General features: G+C 65.3%; 1 protein-coding gene across 1 annotated transcript; it reads left to right on the top strand.

Moving 5' to 3' along the window:
* Positions 1 to 276: 276 nt before the first annotated feature.
* MAP7D1 (MAP7 domain containing 1) lies at positions 277 to 14,887 on the top strand. Its single transcript, XM_054395249.1, is given in 19 exon segments — positions 277 to 321; positions 5,819 to 5,831; positions 6,866 to 7,537; positions 7,681 to 7,749; positions 8,396 to 8,559; positions 8,872 to 8,983; positions 10,501 to 10,611; positions 12,084 to 12,206; positions 12,348 to 12,490; positions 12,611 to 12,804; positions 12,843 to 13,123; positions 13,199 to 13,373; positions 13,440 to 13,599; positions 13,844 to 13,948; positions 14,074 to 14,131; positions 14,211 to 14,297; positions 14,379 to 14,496; positions 14,570 to 14,775; positions 14,863 to 14,887. Coding segments are annotated over 19 exon segments (2,847 nt in total). The 3' UTR covers positions 14,874 to 14,887.
* Positions 14,888 to 15,324: the final 437 nt, after the last annotated feature.

Genomic DNA, 15,324 nt, shown 5'->3' with positions numbered 1-15,324 from the left:
CATAGGTTCCCGCTGTGGCTGCAGGAGGATGATTGAGACTCCTGGGGTGGGACCCCTGCGGAGAGCCGCGGGGCCGGGCAGAGGCGAGTCTGGGCAAAGAATCCCCCGCCCTCCCGTTCGCCCCCACCCCCAGCAGCCCGGGGCGGCGGGGCCGGGCGGGATGCGCGGCCGGGGCGGGGAGCTCGGAGCGTCCTCCCCCGCCGGGCCGGGGGGAGCGGGGCGGCTCAGCACGGCTCGGCTCGGCTCGGCCAGCCCCCTGCGCCTCCCCGCCACGACATGGAGAGGAGCCGCGCCGGGCGGGAGCCCCAGCCCCAGGGTAAGGCTCCGCGGCGGGGGACCGGCACCGGCACCGGTACCGGTATCGGTATCGGTGGGGGCTCAGTGGCCTTCCTGCACCCCGGGGCCGCGCCGGAATCGGGGTGCAAGATGCGGCCATCGTGTAGGGGGAAGCCGGGCCGCGGTGGGGAGCAGTAGCCGGGCGTGGGGGTGCAGAATCTGGCAGTGGGGATGCGGGACCCGGTCTTGGGGACGGAAGGTGCGGAACCCGGCCATGGAAAGCAGCATCCTCGGGGGGGTACTGAATCCGGCTGTGAGGAGACTGAATCCCACCATGGGGGTACGTGATCCGCCGTGGGGAGATTGGATTCGGCCATGGGGCGTGCTGGACCGGACCCGGCCGTGCGGATGCCGGCGTGGATGCGGCGGCGGCGGCCGCCGGGCCCGGAGGATGCGGCGGGGCCGCCCGCGAAGCTGCTCGGGCGGCAGAGCCGGGGCGGGGGCCCGGGGAGACGGTAGAGGAGCCCGAGAGGACGCGCTGCCGGGGCCGGAGGCCAGGCCGGGGAGTTTTACCCAGGAGGGACAAAGCCCGGGCATGGTCCCTCCATCTTGGGGTGGGACGCAGCCGCGTAGCCCCCGGCCCGGGGAGAGCTGCCCTTGGGGAGCCGTCCCGGAGTCGGCCCCGCCGTGGCTCTGGGGGAGACCGGGACGGCGGCGCCCGTCCCTGCCCTTTCTCTTCCCCCGGCCCGGAACCTGGCCCCGATTCCGCTCCGCGTGCCGCTGCGGGGTCCCGGCGGGCAGGGCCCTGCTGAGCAGCGGCGGCCGGCACTGCCCAGCGGTGGGTTGAGGGGTGCAGGCGCTTCCCCCCATGCATGCCCAGGACCAGCTCTGCTTGCCCCCTCCATGGGCATGACCTAGCAGGTCGGGTGCCAGTGCTGCCCCAGGATGAACTCTGCCACCGGCCCAGGGCTGGGCAGGCGGGAGGGCGGTGGCTGGCGGGACTGAGGCTCGGGGAGAGGGTTTGCTTTGGCTCTTCCTCGCAGGGCTCCGGCCAAGGGCTCCTTGGCCCCGCCGGCCGCTCTCGGCGCGGGGCTGTGACTAAGCAGGGCTCTCAGTGGCGAGGCTGCTTCCCACCGATGGAGGAAGAGGAGAGGCAGCTCCCCTCCCCCTCGGCCCCGGTTGCCCACGGCCACGCCATGATTCATCGCCCACAGCCTCCCGGGCCTTGGCTGGTTCGGAGCGATGGCTGCCGGCTCCCCGCAAAGCCAAAGTGCCCCTTTATCGGTGGCTCTTGAAGGCGCTGGCTGCAGATCCCTGGCCTCACGGTGCGTCCTGCACTGCAGACATATTGTCTGTGTGTCCCGCTCGCCGCCTCCGCAGCCTTCCAGCTTGCCCGGCGTGCAGCCTGCCTCGGCCTTGCCTTCCCTCTCCAGCCCGTCGCTGCCTGGGCAAGAGGTATGGCAGCTCCCGGCCATGCCAGCTTCTCCCGTGGCCGGTGGGCCCCGCGCCCTGCCCCCGGAGGCTCGGTTCCCCGGTGCAGGGGAGTGGTGTTCTCGCTGCTGCGAGCAGAGGATGGTGCTGGGGTGGGCTCTGCAGTATTTCTTGCTCTGGGGACCATCCCAGTCCCTCTCACTTGGATAATCTGCGTAGCTCAGGCTGTTCCCTGTCTCACTGCCTACCGTGGGTTAGAGGCCCCGCGGTCTGCCATGTCCTGGCTGCCAACAGGGATGGGATTTCACTCCAGGGACCAGGACCTGGAGTGGTATGGGGCAGTTGGCGGTGCTGGGAATGCAGGAGCTAGTAGTGGCCCCATGAAACTGACCAGGTGGGATGCAGCCCCAGAAGTGGTGAGAGGGATGAGGACCAAAGCAGGGAGCAGGCAGGAGTTTGTTCTTATCCGGTTTTCCCCCAGCTTCTCCAGCCCGGTGCAGAGCCAGGGTGCAGGGTGAGCTGGTTGTCAGCCAGCCCCTATCTTTGGGAGCAGGCAGCTGAGGGGCTCTCCCAGCGCTGGGACACCAGCAGAGCTGCTGCTGTGAAACCGTCAGAGCAACGTGATGAGACGTGTGGAGCAGGGATGTGACAATCCCGTGGTGCCATGTCCAAAATAGTTAGCAGAGCTGTTGCTGGTCAGAGGGCCGGGAGCAGGGACGGCACAGGCAGCCTGCTGGGAATGCAGCCGGGTCCTGCACCGCCTCAGCCCCGGTAGGTGCCCGCATCGGCATTGTGAGGCTCAGGACCTGTTTTTTGGAGGTGCTGGGTACCTGCTCCCTATGAGGCTGTATCCTGGCAGGTGTGGAGCCCCCTGCCCTGCACTGGAGCTAGGTTTCTGTTTTCCCAGCGTGATGCTAGCAGACAGGTTCTTGGGAGCGTGGCTGGGCCAGCTGCCCTAGGTGCTGGCTGCCCTCGCCACTGGCAGCTCCATGTGGGTCACCCCAAGGACGAGAGCATCTCCTGTCGGCACTGCCCAGATGGATGGCAGGCAGGTGCTGCCTGACCTTGCCCTCAATCTGTTTGGGGCTGTGCTGTGGCCACAGCCAAACAGCAAGTTTGCCATGGGGGTGCTGGGGTGGTGCAGCAGCTCTGCCTCTTTCCTCTGTCTGTATTTTAAACCCTGGAAACCCCCCAGCTCTGGCCCTGCTCTGGCCACAAGATTCCAGCTCCCAAGTTCCCCTTGTTGCTGTCTGCCTTGGCATGTCACTGCTGGCTGGGTGCTGAGCCACAGGACCTCAGCAGCCTCTGCCACAACCCAGGGGCTGGCACAGTTTTCCCATAGCTACCCCTCCATGCCCCCTGTCCTGGTGCCTTGGTGGGGTATGGACCCCAGGAAGATGGGGGTTAGTCCTCCATGCTGGGGAGTGCTGGGCAGTGGGTGCTGCAGCCCTCTCCCCAACCAGTTGTACCTGGAGCAAAGAGATGCAAAGACAGTGTGGCTGCAGCTGGGTGGGCAATCCACTGCCATGTCCCTTCCTCCTGCCCAGCACCCACCGTGGGCATCTGGCTGTGCCCTTCTGGGTGCACTGCTGCCCACACCCCTCCTGGCCCTGGAGTCCTGTCCCCGGAGCAGAGCTATGGGCAGCACGTGGGGCGCCGTGGGACAGTGCCTGACCTGCCCTGGCACTGCTGGCTGCGTTTTGCTGGCTCTGAGCTGGCAGGGAGAGGAACCAGCCTCGGATACAGCACCCATGCTGCCCAGAGCCAAGGTGTGGGTGGCTGTGGGCAGCAGCATCATGAGAGATCTACACCCCTGCCACCGGGGTGTTGTTGCTGTTAGCAGCTGCCAGGGTGGCATTTTCCATCCCTGTGGTGTGGGGCTGCTGGCATAACTCGCCTCTCTCTGCCCATGGCATGGGAGCTGGGGCTGAGGGTGTGCGTCAGCACTGTGCCTGCGGCTGGGATGTGCCAAGGACATGCCGGGGCTGTGCCAGGGCTGTGCCAGGAATACTCACTGTCCTTGTCATCCAGGTGCGAGGAGTGCTGCAGCACTGGGAAATCCCAGGAGCTGGGTGGGATGGGAGCAGGCTCAGCTCTGAAGTACATCTGAGAGTATGAAGATGGGGTGGGATCAGGGGCAGTGCCAGGGCTCTGAGCACCCTCTGTGTACTCCACAGCCATGGCATGGCAGTGGCCTTTTGCACCTACTCTCCCTGCTGTACACCAACCAGAGCATCCTGGCCTTAGGGCCACAGATGCCACCCCACTCAGCACCGGGACCTTTTGGCAGTGAGGGGAGGCCCTGGGGACCTGTCCTACCCCCTTCTGTGGCATAGCCATGGGGCTGCCATTGAGGCAACTGGAAAGCAGCTGCAACAGGAAGGACCCAAGGGTGCACTGGACACATGGGAGTCCCCTGTGCCTCTTGAGGCTGTCTTCCCCTCAGGACCTTGTCCCTGGGACTTGTGCAATGGCCAGAGTGGCAGGGTCAGTGGCTGGGCGCTGTGATCCATCTGGGTGGCTGTGCAGCAGCCAGCAACAGGTCCCTGCTGTGCCCACCAGCCCTGCTCTTCTCTGGTGCCAGAGTACAGTTGGGCCTCATCTGATGCCCCCAGCCCCAGGTGGGCACAGCACGCAGAGCATCCCGTGGCCAGCCCGGCCATGCCACAGAGCGGGTACGTGAGGATACGGCGGCCGGGGGGAGCTGAGGTTAAGGCGCGGAGGGTGCCCCCCGCCCTCGTGGGAAGTGCCCGGCGGGGCTGTGCGGCGGCCGGGGAACAAGGGCTGCTGCCTTCTGACCGGAGTCCCCCGCCGGGCCTCGATGTGCTCTCGCTTCACGGCACCGGGGAATTTGCCTCTGCTTGGCTGAGCATCCCCACGTTCCCCGTGCTGCCCATGGAGCAGCGCTGCACCGGGCAGTGCCAGGCCGGAGGTGCCAGCACTGCTTGGTGGTGTGGGTGCTGGTGCCTCATGGACCAGCTGGGAGGAGCTGGGATGAGCTGGGTGACAGGATGATGTCGAGGGCCGGCACCTCACCCTACAGCCGTGGCTGGTAGCTGGGCACAGCGCTGTCCTGTGCCAGCAGCACTGGGCTGGGGGCTGTGAGGGAACCATGCCTGCATGTCTGGGGGGCCAGGGAGCTAATCTCCTGTGGAATGCCCGGGCTGGGGGAGAGGGGACGCCCGCACGCCTGGGTGCAGGCAGCGTTGGGTTTCAGGGCAGCTGCCGTGCTGGAGCAACGACAGGGACAGATGGCAGCAGGGCTGGCCCTGGCTGTGCAGTGGGGTTTTGGCTGTGCCAAACAGCCCTGCCCTGGCCAGAAGACTGGTGGGGTGGGACAGATCCTACCCAGGGCTGTGCCCAGGGCTCCATGCCTGGTGGTGGATGGTAGCAGGAGGCACCTGCCAGCCCCCCCGCTCCACTCCCTGCACGTCTGTGCCCACAGGAGACATTCCCATCTGCTCCAGGGTGTCAGCCTGCCCTTGAAGCTTTCCTCAGCTGGCAGTGCCCGGCTATGCCACCAGAGCACTGCCAGGGGGGCACCTTTCTGAGCTGGGACACATGCAATGCCACTGTGGATATTGTCCTCAGAGCTGGCATCTGTGGGGCTGCCAAGCTCCCCTGCCTGCAGGTGCCAATCTGGGGCAGCCCTGGGAATTAGGGTGGAGGATCCCTTGGACGCAGCTCCGGCACCTTCCCGGCCATGCAGCAAGCTCAGGGCCACCTCAAGAGTGCGGCGATGGGGCCGTGGGATGTGCAGGACGGAGGCCAGGGGATGGGCTGGCTTCCTGCGGCACAAAATACCCGGAAGGCTGCCGGGGTCTGCGGGGGGGCCGGGGCTGGCCCTGTCCCCTGTGGAGCCCAGGGTGGGTCAACCCTGATGGCACTATTTCCGGCATGCTGGCAGGATGCAGCAGGACCCTCAGCCCCTTCCTGGGTGCTGCTGTGGGTGCTGGGGTCCGTGGCAGCTGGGGTGAAGCCGTGCCCCCGGTGCTCTGGCAGAGGGTGGAGGCTCGGCGCCGGCCTGTGTTTGCCGAGCCCACACTTTGCCCCTCAATGGAGATTGTGGAGAGCTCTGCAAACACGGCTGAGCCATGACATCACCCCACAGCCAGAGCCAGCAGGTGCCGGTCACTGGTGTCCCTGCCACGCCTTGCTGCCACAGCTGAGGTCATGCAGTGCCCGTGGGGCTAGGCCCCGGTGCCCCTGGCATGAAGGCAGGTTGGGCATCGCTCCTGGGCAGGGGTGGTGGTGCTGCCGGCTGTGTGGGAGTCAGAGCTGTAGTCTCAGCACCCCAAAGGTGCAGTTACAAGGTGCTGGTTAATGAGGGTGGGGACATCACCACTGCTGGTCACTGCGGGCAGTCCTGGCACAGCCACCCTGTGCAGAGGGCACGTGCTGTGGCTTCGCAGGGCAGCTGGCACCGTGTCCCCATTCCCAGCACCAGGTCATGCAGCAGGCTCCCTTGGGATCCACCGGGGCTGGCTGGGATGAGGGGTGCACAGAGCAGGCACTGTGCCCCCCACTTGCCCTCCAGCAGGCAGCAAGCGACCGGCCCCACGCGGGGAGGGGGCTGTTTGCTGGCGCTGGCCTCGTCCTGTGCATTCCTGTGCCATGAGTTCATGGCTGCCTGTGGGCCTGGCCGCGGCGTGGTGCGGCGCTGAGGGACATGGGCCACAGGGTGACGTCAGGCCGTGGGGCCCGCGCCCATCCTGCCACCAGCACCGGTGGAAGCAGCCCCACAGCCCCCAGGGACAGCAGTAGGGACACGCGTGGATCCCCCTGCCTGTGTAGGGTCTTGGTCCCCACGTCCCCACCATGGCGAGACCAGTGTGGCAGCTGCCGGGGGAAGAAGGGTGGCTTTGTGGTGGTGGTGCCTGGCAGAGCCATGGCCAGGCCCTCTGTGTATTGTGCACCCAGCGCCTGGCACGCGGCGTGGGGCAGCATGGGTGCCCCTGAGATGGGGCAGCAGCAGGGCTTGAGTTGGGGTCCTGCCACCTTTTTCTGTCCCCAGCCCCTGCAGGCAGTGGTGGACTTGCTCCTGAGTGCTGTGTTTGCAGGGAACAAGGCTGCACCCCCAAGGGCTGTGTTTGGGGGGGACAGGGCTGCCCCAGGCTCCCCCACTGAGTGACCCATTCTGCTCTGCTTTGTGTTGCAGGGAAGCCACCATCCCCGATGGGAGACAGCACGCCCACCCCAACCTTGTCACCCCACACGCCTGGGGATGCCCTGCAGGGAGGGCACACCCCCCGACAGCTTGACCAAGCCGTCCCTCCAGCCGTGGTCCCCTCCAGACAGCCCATCTTGCCTGTTATTCCAGCCACCACGCCCTCCCAGAAGACCACCTCACCTGTCCCTGCTGCTGTGACCCCCTCCAGGCAGCCCATCTGCCCCCCTGCCGTGACACCCCCTCCAGAGAGCAGCACCCCACAGCATGACCGACCTGTCCCTGCAGCCATGACACCGTCAGGACAGCCTGTGTCCCCCATCCCTGCTGCTGTGGCCCCTTCAGCAGAGAGTGTCCCCCCTTGGGACAAGTCCCCTCCTGGGCTCCCCCAGCCCCCTGTGACAAAGCACCCCAAAGAAGAGGCATTGCCCCACGCCAGCAGCCAGCATGGCCCCATCCACACTGCGACTGCTGCCCCTTGCCCAGCAGAAACGTTGCCCCATGCTGTCCCAGCCCCAGCTGCCAGTGAAGCAGCCCCCTCCGATACCAAGAGCCCCCCGGGTGGCACAGCTGGGCCCTCAAAGGATGTGACTCCCCGGAGTGACCGCCCCTCCCCAGCTGCAGCCTCACCTGCTCCTGCTACCAGCACCAAGTCCAAACAAGGTGGGTGCCAGGGGGACCAGGGGTGCTCCAGTGATGCTGGCACCCCATGGGCACTCCCCGATGCCTCCATGCCTTGCTGATGCCATCATGGCACTGGGGCTGGGGAGGCCAGGTGCTGCTCTGACTGTGTCTTCCTGCTGCAGATACTCAGAAAGCCCAAGCAAGGCACAAGCAAGCGAAGGAGCGACGCGAGGAGAGGGCCAAGTACCTGGGTACGGGGCTGGGGGAGCCGGGTGGGACACAGGGCTGGCAACCCCCAGGGCGTGTGTTGGGAGGGAAAGTGGATGGAGGGGAGGCAGAAGCTAAGGAGCTTTACCGGGTCATGGGCAATCCCATTAGCTGTGATGAGCTGAGCCCAGGCAGGAGCTGCTGTGCGACTGGCTCTGTCTCCCTGGCATGGCACTGTCACCCCGGCAGACCACCACCCGTGCTGCTGCGCTCCCCTGGCTGCTCCCCGCAGTCTGATTGCCCCCCAGGTGCATCCAGCCCCGTGCCCATCCCTCTGCCATGTGCAGGCAGCTGCCGGCAGCCCCGCAGCCGCTGGTGGCGGCAGGCGAGTGGGGCCCCTGTGCCGCGCTTGGGGCCTCCTGCTCCCCGCGCTCTTTCCACCCTCATTCCCCCATTGTTCGCCGGCGCGGCTCGGCGGGCTCCCGGCCTCCCTTTTGTCCTCGCCAAAACCCCTCCCTCACCGGCCGGCCGCGATGCTGCCTGCCCTGCGTGCCCAGGGCGCCCAGCAGCGTGCCTCGGCCAGAGGCAGCCCTCGGACCCACGCCGCCAGCACGGGCACGGGTCCCAGCTGCGGGGCTCGCCGGGGCCGTGCTTCGCGTGTGACCACGCTGCCCCGGGTGCCTCATGCAGCTGCCAAGCGGGTGCTATGGCTGGAGAAGGAGGAGAAGGCGCGGCTGCTGCGGGAGAAGCAGCTGGAGGAGCGGCGCAAGCGCCTGGAAGAGCAGCGGCTGAAGGCGGAGAAGCGCCGGGCGGTGCTGGAGGAGCGGCAGAGGCAGAAGCTGGAGAAGAACAAGGTGGGGTCAGAATTAGACTCGGTTAGGCTGCAAAAGGTCTTTATGATGTTAAGGCATGGGTGCACGGGAGTGGTACTTGGGGATGTGCTCCTCGGGGAGATCTCATGGCTCTGGCAACCCTTTGGGAGCTGCTGTTCTTCGTGGTGCCCATCCTTAAAGGTGCAGGGCTCCTTGGGCACACACACCCTGACGAGGGTGGGCATCACTGCTCCACGCAAGCATCCCCATGGCTGTGATACCTGCATGCCAGGAGGCTGTACCCAGCCCCAGCCTCGTTCTCCCAGCCTCATCCTGTCCCTCTCCCTCGGGCAGGAGCGCTATGAGGCAGCGATCCAGCGGTCAGCCAAGAAGACGTGGGCAGAGATCCGGCAGCAGCGGTGGTCCTGGGCTGGGGCCCTGCACGGCTCCCCTGCACACAAGGATGGTGAGTGCCGGGCTGGATGATGGGCACCTGGAGCCCCGTGGCTCTGCTGGTGGCAGGAGTGGCTGGGCACAGCTCTGTGGTGTGCTGTGCAAGGAGCTCAGCCTTACTCTGCTATGGTCATGGTGCCATCACCTCAGGCAGTGCCAGGGCCCGAGGGGGTCCCTTGGCACTTCCTGCTCTGGTTGGGACTGGGTGAGTCGGGGGCTGTGCGTCGTAGTCACCGTTCTGTGCAGGAATGTGCTTGGGGACAGCCCTGGCTGGCTGCAGGGATGCCATGGCCACGCTGCCTGCGTTTGCAGCAGCCAGGAGGAGCCAGGTGTGGGTTGTGGAGCCGTGCGAGGCTGCTGCTGTCTCTCACGGGATTCTGTTCTGTGCTGTGTCCCCTTGTCTGGTGGCTGGGTGGGGGCAGCACTTGGCCCCTCCAGCTCCCATTGGGGGGTGACAGTTGCTGTGTTTGCTCTTGGGTGCCTCGCCAGAGACTCAGCTGTTCCCACTGTCCACAGCTGGAGCACTGAGCCATGCTGGCCTCCCCCTTTGGGGGCTCCTCAGGGACACCCCATGGGGTTTGGCAGCAGGGTTGGAAATGTGGAGGTCTCCCCTGTGCCTTGACTGTTGAGGACACAGGGCTGTGCTGGTGGGCTCTGGCTTTGCCTGGGACGTCTGATGACGGCTGATAGCATTGAGAGGAGTGCTGTGCCCCTGGGGTCTGTCTGCCTTTCTCGTGCCATGGGGTGGCTGTGGCAGCCCCAAAGGTGCCTGGACAGGCTGTGTATACAGGTGTTGTGTGCCAGGCTGTGTGCCCCAGCACCATATTCATAGTACCACATTGGTACAGGCAGTGTGTGCCTGGCTGTGCCTGCTGGGCTCTGTGTAGCAGCATCATGTTCTGGTTATGCCTGTCTGGGCTGTGTGTCCGTGTGCCGTGTATCCAGCTGTGGCTTGTGGCACACCTGAGGACAGACCCTGAGTCTGTGGTGCGACGTGTGGCAGGGTCCCTCAAGGGGATATCTTAGACCCTGTGCCACCTCCTGTGGAGACATTCTGGGAAGTTCAGAGGGGTGGAAGGGTCCTGGTGCCCTATGGAGGTGCTGCTGGCCACCAGCACCTTCCTGGCACTGACCTAGTGACCTGGCACTAGTGTCAGTGTTGTCCTATGTCTGTCTGGACCTGCTGCCCTCAACCTGCTCCCCCTGGGCTGGCTGCTGGCCTGTACTGCCAAGGTCTCATGGCTCCCAGTTCCCAAGACTGCTTTTGAGGATACTGGTGTGGCCTGGGAACTGTCCTGGCTCCCTGAGTAAGAGATCCCTGCATGATCCCAGCATGACTCCTCATGGGGCTCGGGCACCGTGCCGTACCGGATGCCAGCGCTGTGTGTCATGTTCCCAGACATCTTCTGGCCCCAGTCTCTGTTGCCACCTCCTGCCCTCAGTGCCCCAGCGCGGCCGTGCATGCTGCATGTGGGGGGCGCAGCCCCAGCCCCGGGACCTTAATTCCCTTGTGTCTTTTCCCTCCTCCAGGTGCGAGCCGCTGCTCAGTGTCCGCTGTAAACCTCCCCAAACACGTCGACTCTATAATCAACAAGCGGCTCTCCAAATCCTCTGCCACCCTCTGGAACTCTCCCAGTAGAAGTAAGAGCCCTTTGCGTTTGCCCCAGCGCAGGGGGCACAGCCTGGTCCCCATCTCAGCGCTGGGAGCCCCCTGAGACCAGGGTCCCCCATCCCTAGGCCCTGCCTTGCAGCACGGTGCCTGCGGAGAGAGGAGAAGCCGTTTGCTGTTTGTGGGAGGAGGCTGGAGCTGGCTGGTGGCTCCTTGAGGCTTGGTGCAGGCTGGGAGGAAGAAGAGGAGGAGGAGGAGCTGGGTGCTGGCAGCCCTGTGAGGTGCTAGGACAGGGGCCTGGAGCCTTGGCTCCCTGCCCCACAACAGCTCTGGTGGGTGCAGATGCAGCCAGAGTGGGGCTATCTGTCACCAGACCCTCCTCAGGGCTGGGCACGGTGCTGGTGCCCGCCACCATGACGCCTGTCCTCACAGGCACCCGGGGGCTGGGTGCCACGGAGGCTGCAGGCATGGTGCTGTGTCAGGTGCTGTGAGGTCGTCCTGGCCCTGGACGAGCTGCTGGAGGCTGCTGGCTGAGCCAGAGGGCTGCACCCAGCGCCGGGGCTGCTGTTGTTTTTCGGGGTTGCCTGGTGATGGGTGTGCGCCTCCCCGGCAGGGTATAAATAACTGCAGCAGCTGACGAGGATGGCTGCGGGCACTGGTGACGCAGGTGGCTCCAGTGTTGGGGCTCAGCCCAGGCAGAGGCATCCAGGGGCTCTCAGCACTGCCCGGGTGGGAGCAGCATCTCCCTGGGCTTGTGCCAGGCCCAGTGCCCTGTGATGCGCCCATGGCTGTGTTTTTTCTCCACTGCTGGCAGTAGGTGCTGCTCCCGGCCTGACCATGGGCCCTGGTGGACAGGGGCCAAGGGGCTCTGTCTCTGTGGGTGCTTCCCTTGCACCCATGGGGTGTTGGGTGCCAGCAATGTGCACTGGAGGGCAGCCAGTGGCAGCCCTGAGCCCAGCAGTGTGGCCAGGGACCGTTGTTCCTTGGGTGCCATGAGCTTGGTGTGGCTCCTACGGCATGCTCAGCCACTTCAGCACAGCTCTCTTGGGGCGAGCGCACCTGGTGGTGTTCCTGCAGCATGCTGCAGCATGCTGGGGGCTCAATCACACCAGGACAGAGGCACATGAAGAGTGCCCACCAGTGCCAGGTGCAAGGAGAGGGACAGAATGGAAGGGACTGCGGTCAGCAGGGTTGCACCCTGGCATGGCACTGTGGGTGCACGGTGGCCAAGGTGTCTGCAGGGCACAGGGATACCGTTGTGCCATTGCCCCATCCTGTGGGCATCCAGCTGCCCACCCATGCTTGTGCCTGCATGGCCCTCATCCTGCTCAGCTGGCTGAGCAGGACAGTGGGGACCTCTCCTTGGCAGGGCCGAGCTGCAGGCTGTCCTGGTGCCGCACACATGCCATGGCCTTGCCACAACTGCTTGGCTGCTCCCTCCCTGCGAGCAACTGCAGGGCTGGGGTCTCAGCGACGTGCTAAGGCTCATTCTCTCTCTCCCCAGACCGGAGCTTGCAGCTGAGCCCATGGGAGAGCAGCATCGTGGACCGGCTGATGACGCCCACCCTGTCCTTCCTGGCACGCAGCCGGAGCGCCGTGACGCTGGCTGGGAATGGCAAAGAGCAGGGTGAGCAATGGCTGAGGGGCACAGGGTCACACCTGTTCTGGCACAGGCAGGGGACAGGGAGAAGGATGCCTGAAGCCAGCAGAGAGCCGGTAGCAGTGCTGTGCCAGCTCTGCCCTAACGTGTGGTCACTCCTACCCTCAGTGCCGGTGTGCCCTCGCTCAGCCTCTGTCAGCCCCCTCAGCCCCTGCCACAATCACCGCCTGCAGCACCGCTGCTGGGAGAGGCGGAAGGGCACCACTGCCAGCCCCGAGGTCACGCCGCGCCGCAGGACCGAGTCCTCACCCGTGAGTGCCACCTCCTGTGGGGAGCTCTCCGTGCCAGTGTGGCTGTGGGGTACAGCATGGCTCCCAGCCAAGCGGAGCTCCCAGTGCTGATGCTGTCTGTATCTCTCCCCAACGGAGCAGAAGAAGAAGGAGAAGAAGGAGAAGGAGCGGGAGAACGCCAAGGAGCGCAGCGCCCTGTCCCACGAGCGCAGCCTCAAGAAGAGGCAGCCACTGCCAGGGGCACAGCCCCGGCTGCCGCCCACAGCGGACAGCAGGTAGAGACCTGCTGCCCGGGGGCTGCCCAGCCCTCTGTTCCCTGCCCCACTTCCATGGGGGCTGCCTGCTAACGTTGAGTTTCTCCTTCCATTTGCAGCCCTGGCCCCAAGAACCGTCCCTCATCCCCTGCCACCCCCAAAGCCCGCCCAGCATCCCCCAGCCCAGCCCTGGGCTCTCCCCACAAGCCGCCCCTGCCCCGCAGCACCCACTCCTCTCCCAAGGTGCGGGCCAGGGCCCGGGAGGAGCGGGGGGAGCAGGAGGGCCAAGTGAAGGCACGTGATAAGAAAGAGGAGGCACGGAGCCCGGCACCCCCAACCCTTCCTGAGCCCCCCAAGGTATCCACAGAGCCCCCCAAGGTGCCCACAGAGCCAGCAGCAGGTGGGTACAGGGTGGTGGGAGGGGCAGAAGTGTTGGGGGGAGCAGGAACAGCACTGACCTGCATGCATCCTGCAGCCCCTCCAGCCCCTGCAACCCCCAGCCCTGTGCCAGCCACCCCCCCAGCCCGACCCTCAGCTGGCACCACAGACCGGGAGGAGGCTGCCCGGCTGCTGGCAGAGAAACGTCGCCAGGCCCGCGAGCAGCGGGAGCGTGAAGAGCGGGAGCGCCGTGAGCAGGAGGAGCGGGAGAGGTGAGTGCTGCTCCCCCTGGCCCCCAACCCTGACCCCCAACTTTGCTGACGGTTCCCTCCCCACAGGCGGCTGCAAGAGGAGCGGGCACAGGAGGCAGCAGAGGAACAAAGCCGCAGGGAGGCCTTGGCACGACGGCGAGATGAGGAGCGGCGGCTGCAGGAGGAACGCGAGGCCCAGGAGAGGGCACAGGCTGAGCGGGAGGAGACGGAGCGGCTGCAGAGACAGGTCTGGGCTGGAGGGGATGGGGAAGGAAGAAGTGGGATGGAGAGGGAAGGCAGGGATGCTCTCCTGTGGTTTCCAGCCCAGTGGGATGCAGGGAAAAGGATCAGACCAATCTCTCAGTGCCCAGAGTGGCAGGAGAGGATGCGGGGCAGGGCTGTGCTGAGCCACTTCAGCACTCTGTCCCCACTGACCCTGCCCCATCCCATCTATCCCTGCCCTGTCTCACCCCATCCTTGCTGTGCTGCAGAGGGAAGAGGCTGAGGCAAGGGCGCGGGAAGAGGCTGAGCGGCAGCGCCTGGAGCGGGAGAAGCACTTTCAGCGTGAGGAGCAGGAGCGGCTGGAGAGGAAGAAGGTGAGGGCTGGGGGCACTCCTGGATACGTGACACAGCAGGGGCTCCTCCTGCCAGGGGTCCTGCCCAGCACCCAGGGCAGTTCTTGCTGGTGAGGACCATGCACAAGCCCCTCTCTGCCCCACAGCGCCTGGAGGAGATCATGAAGAGGACACGCAAGTCAGATGCAGCAGATACCAAGGTGGGTGCCTGTCCCCTGTTCCAAGGTGTCTGGGGACATGGGGGACTCTGCAGAGCCCTTCTGCCCCTACAAAGAGCTGCCAGTGCCCCTTACTGCTCTCCTCTCCCTGCAGAAGAAGGAGGACAAAAAGGTGGTGAATGGGAAAGCAGCCGAACCAGAGGATGTCCGAGGTATGTGGCCCCATTCTGCTCCTGCCCAGCCAAGCTCCTACCTGGGGCTCTGGCTGAGAGGAGTTCTGCCAACATCCCCAGGCTGCGAGAAGCGTGTGGGGCCGATGCCAAAGGAGGAGGAACTCCCTGAGACACAGACACCAAGCACGGGGACTTCAGGGGGGCCAAAGGGTCTGGTGGGTGAGGGGCTGCAGCCAAGGTGAGCATGGAAGTGGCCAGGGGGACTGGGGTGAGGTGGGGTCCTGGCTGACTCCAGCCCTCCTGTCCCACAGCTCCCCAGCCAAGGAGGTGGCATCCCCAGCATCACTGGTGAATGGTGTGCAGCCCAGCAAGCATGAGAACGGCTTCTCAGGCACAGAGGGCTCCCAGGAGCTGCTGGAGCTCTCCCACCACAGCAGCAGCCCAGCAAGCATCATCCCCTTTGGTGACAAGGAGCCTTTCCTCAAGCAGGCTGTGGTTAAGCCCCCCCAGGTGACAGGTGAGACCGGGGATGTGCGGCACAGGGGAGGATTGGGCGATGCCACAGCTGCTTGGGTCTCACCATTGCACCCTCCCTCCTCTGCAGAGGTGCTGTGAGGGCCAGAGCTGGGCCCTAGCAGATGTCCCCATGGGGCCACCACAAGCCTCCTGACTCCGGACACCCACGCAGAACTGTAGCTGTTGTCAGAACAAAAACCTTGCTGCTCCCCTCCACTTGCCGTGCGCCCCCGGCCCTGCCACAGGGGGCTGGGGCAGCGTGGGACCCCTCATCAAGGTGGCTGCCAGCTCCCTGCCTGCCACGGGGGACACCTGGTTTCTCTGTTACTTTGTTTTGTTGGATTTTTCTTTTTCTTTTTTTTCTTTTTCTTTTTTATTTTAAATATGCACCTTATCAGACTGACATCCCCACCCTAGCAGCCTTGCCAGAGCCGCCCCAGACGTGTGGTGTAATAATGTAGTTATTTAACTTGCTGGGTACAATGTCTGTGAATACTGTAAATAGAGCTCGGCCAGGCACCGGGGATGCCAGCCTGGCCCCGCGTGGGGT

This window comes from Indicator indicator, chromosome 33 (genome assembly GCF_027791375.1).
Source record: "Indicator indicator isolate 239-I01 chromosome 33, UM_Iind_1.1, whole genome shotgun sequence".
Classification (NCBI taxonomy): Eukaryota; Metazoa; Chordata; class Aves; order Piciformes; family Indicatoridae; genus Indicator; species Indicator indicator.
The sequence above is the reverse complement of the archived record's forward strand: the minus strand, read 5'-3'. Positions and strand labels throughout refer to the sequence as shown.